At 43.2% G+C, this 2,902-nt stretch overlaps 1 protein-coding gene and 1 pseudogene across 1 annotated transcript; both read right to left on the bottom strand.

Moving 5' to 3' along the window:
* Positions 1–589: 589 nt before the first annotated feature.
* On the bottom strand, positions 590–1,528 carry LOC100941831 (vomeronasal type-1 receptor 4-like). The gene has a single exon (XM_003801603.1). The coding sequence runs from the start codon at positions 1,526–1,528 to the stop codon at positions 590–592; it is 939 nt and encodes a 312-aa protein (XP_003801651.1).
* A 586-nt stretch (positions 1,529–2,114) lies between these two features.
* LOC111722108 lies at positions 2,115–2,222 on the bottom strand (annotated as a pseudogene).
* Positions 2,223–2,902: the final 680 nt, after the last annotated feature.

Below are 2,902 nucleotides of genomic sequence, written 5' to 3' on the forward strand. Positions count from 1 at the left end.
ATTGTTGTTTGGCGGGTCCGGGCTGGGGATTCGAACCCGCCACCTTAGGTGTATGTGGCTGGCGCCTTAGCCGCTTGAGCCACAGGCGCCGAGCCAGGAGGAGGGACTTTCAATGAGGAAGGACTGAAAGTGGCCAGACTGTAGGGTTAAAAACTTGATTGTATGCATGAGCAGAATTAAAGACTGCCCAGCCTCTGGAACAGTCTGGTTGTTGGCAACTACAAGGAGAATCAGAAAGCCAAGTACTTAAGGTAAAGAGCCAAAAAAATAAAACTTCTCAACCATCCGACCCAGCTGCCTCTGAGGGTTGCCCTATCAGAACACTTGTCTTCGCTACATCCCCGCCCAGGGGATGTAGTAACTACTCTGTAGCATGTAGTAACTACTCTACTGCACGCACTAAAAAAATGTGATGTTAGTATTTACGTAATAATTTCATGTTTCATTTGCAATTGTTTTATTATTGGGATGGAAGTTCACTCTTTCCCCTTCATCGGTGTCTCCTGACTGTGATCATTTCAAAATTATATTTATACAATCCTACAGGGATGAGTGAAGAAGCAATTGGTCAGTGTGCAAAATATACAATTTACAGGTTCATGATGAGTTTAGGGGACTTTGTGATTTTTATCCAGGCAAAGCAAAGCCCGGCTTCACTGGACTTGCGGCTCATGAGAATAAACGGGCAGGCAGTGGGGAAACACACAGTGATTAAGGTTGCAGTGTTCACCAGCAAAATACTGGGATTATCAAGAAGAGCAATATAAAAATGAAAAAGGCAGGAGAGGATGTAAGAAGACACAAAGGTGCTCACAAGGACAAGGATGCTCCAGGTGGCCCTGGACTCAGGGGAGGATCTGGGGGAAAGATTGTTCTTACGGATGTATTGGACCTGCTGTTTATGCCTGAACAGGATGAAGATCATGGAGCCACTGGCCCAGAGCATGAGGCCCAAGCAGAACACATCAGGGAGTGATAAAAGCACCACACACAGTGATAGCGTGCTTTTGTTAACACCTGCTCCAGAACAGAATCCCAAATCCTTTCTGGTTGTGATGTTGGTCTTACTCCCTTTGGCAGTCGTGTACATAGGGACAATGACACTTATCAGCGTATAGAGGATCCAGCACAGGAGAGTAGACAAGCCCACATGCTTGGCCGCCTTCTTCAGCTTTGCCCACTTGGAGGTCCTGGGGCTGATTGTGATCACCTGGAAGACACTCAGGAGGCAGGTCGTGCTGATGGACACACCCCTGCCCACCCTGTGGATATAGAAGACAAGTTTGCATCCGATATCATTGAGGAAAGGTCTCAACCCCAAAGCTGCCATTGTCTCGGGGACTCCTTTTGAGAGGAGGGTTAAGGAATTGGCTGCAATCAGATGCTTGATGATCAAATCTGTGGGCCTCAACCTGTGCCCAGTGAAGTAAAGGAAGAAGTAATGGTAGAGAAGAGAGAAGTTCCCCAAGACTCCACCCACCATCTGTGATAAGCAGACCACTCCCATAGCCACATCTCTGGAGGCCATTCTGCCAGTTCCCGATCACTGATACTTCTCTTCAGAGCCAGAAGACCCTGCATGGAAATATGAGGCATGAGCTACATTTATAGCATCAAGTGAAACCCAGTATTCTCCACTTACCATTGATTTGCCCTAAGAAATATTTAAAGTTGTTGTTTTATTAAGAGGCTTCCAGGTGTTGAATGTGTGGCCAAGCTCAGTGGCTCATGCCTGTAATCCTAGCACTGTGGGAGGCCAAGGTGGGTGGATTGCTTGAGCTAACAAGTTGGAGACCAGTCTAAGCAAGAATGAGATCCCTTCTCTACTAAAAATAGAAAAACTAGCCGGGCATTGTAATGGGCACCTGTAGTCCCAGCTGCTCGGGAGGCCGAGGCAGGAGGATCTCTTGAACTCAGGAGTTTCAGGTTATTGTGACCTATGATGACACCACAGCACTCTACCAAGGGGGCCAAGGAGTGAGACACTTGTTTCAAAAAAAAAAAAGAAGAAGAAGAAGAGAAGAAAAGAAAAGAAAAAAGTTGAATATGTAAAGAAGAACACTTATAACAGGTGAACCACTGCCATGATGGTTAGATGTGTGCTGGCTTCTTTTTTCTACAAATCCATGGTGCAAGCAGGACTGTCACTTTGGTTGTACCTCTCCACAGAAATCTTTCATAAAAGGCGAAAGATTTATGTGCTTTGAAGAGATACCAGAGTGTTATCACTTTCATTGTAAAGACAAGGAGGACATAGACACAGAGAAGTGGAGTGATTTGCCTAAACTCACACCCTACTTAGGTGCAAAATGGAGATTTGTACCTGCTGAGTTTTTTGCCAAAGACAGTGGGTTTAACCACTATGCAATACTAATGAAGCAAGATGGCCGTGCTGTTAGAAAAACATCCCCACATGCACAGTTTTGTTTTTTATTCCTTGTAATCTTATTTTAGTCAGTGTTATGTTACTGTAAAATTTTTGTTGTAATAATTTTAGGCCAATATCCAAATAAATAAAGCTTTAGAGCTCTTAGTAAAATATAGATGCACTGATTGGATTTTAATACCACGGGAACTTGTGTCATGACAAGTTGGTTTTAAGGAACGGGAGAATGGTCCAATTACTGGATGGAAATAAAAAGAAAAAAGCATTGTATTTACTTCTGAACCACAAACAAAGGCATAAAGGCATCTATCATGCTCTTGTCTCTTGCCCTAAATGATAGGACATAAAACATTAATATGGATAAAATAGTGTAGAGTAAAAAATAAATCAGTATAAATTTTAGATTGTATACTTGAAACTATTAATACCTGATTTAAATGAATTATTAGCCTCAGGAAAGATTTGCATTTAGCTAAGTTAAAATATGACAGATGGCTCGGCGCCTATAGCTCAACC

This window comes from Otolemur garnettii, unplaced genomic scaffold (assembly GCF_000181295.1).
Source record: "Otolemur garnettii isolate 467f Iridium unplaced genomic scaffold, OtoGar3 scaffold00212, whole genome shotgun sequence".
NCBI lineage: Eukaryota > Metazoa > Chordata > Mammalia > Primates > Galagidae > Otolemur > Otolemur garnettii.

Bases quoted from the DNA above. Each gene is read 5' to 3' on its own strand.
- LOC100941831 (XM_003801603.1), bottom strand. From the start codon at position 1,528: ATGGCCTCCAGAGATGTGGCTATGGGAGTGGTCTGCTTATCACAGATG.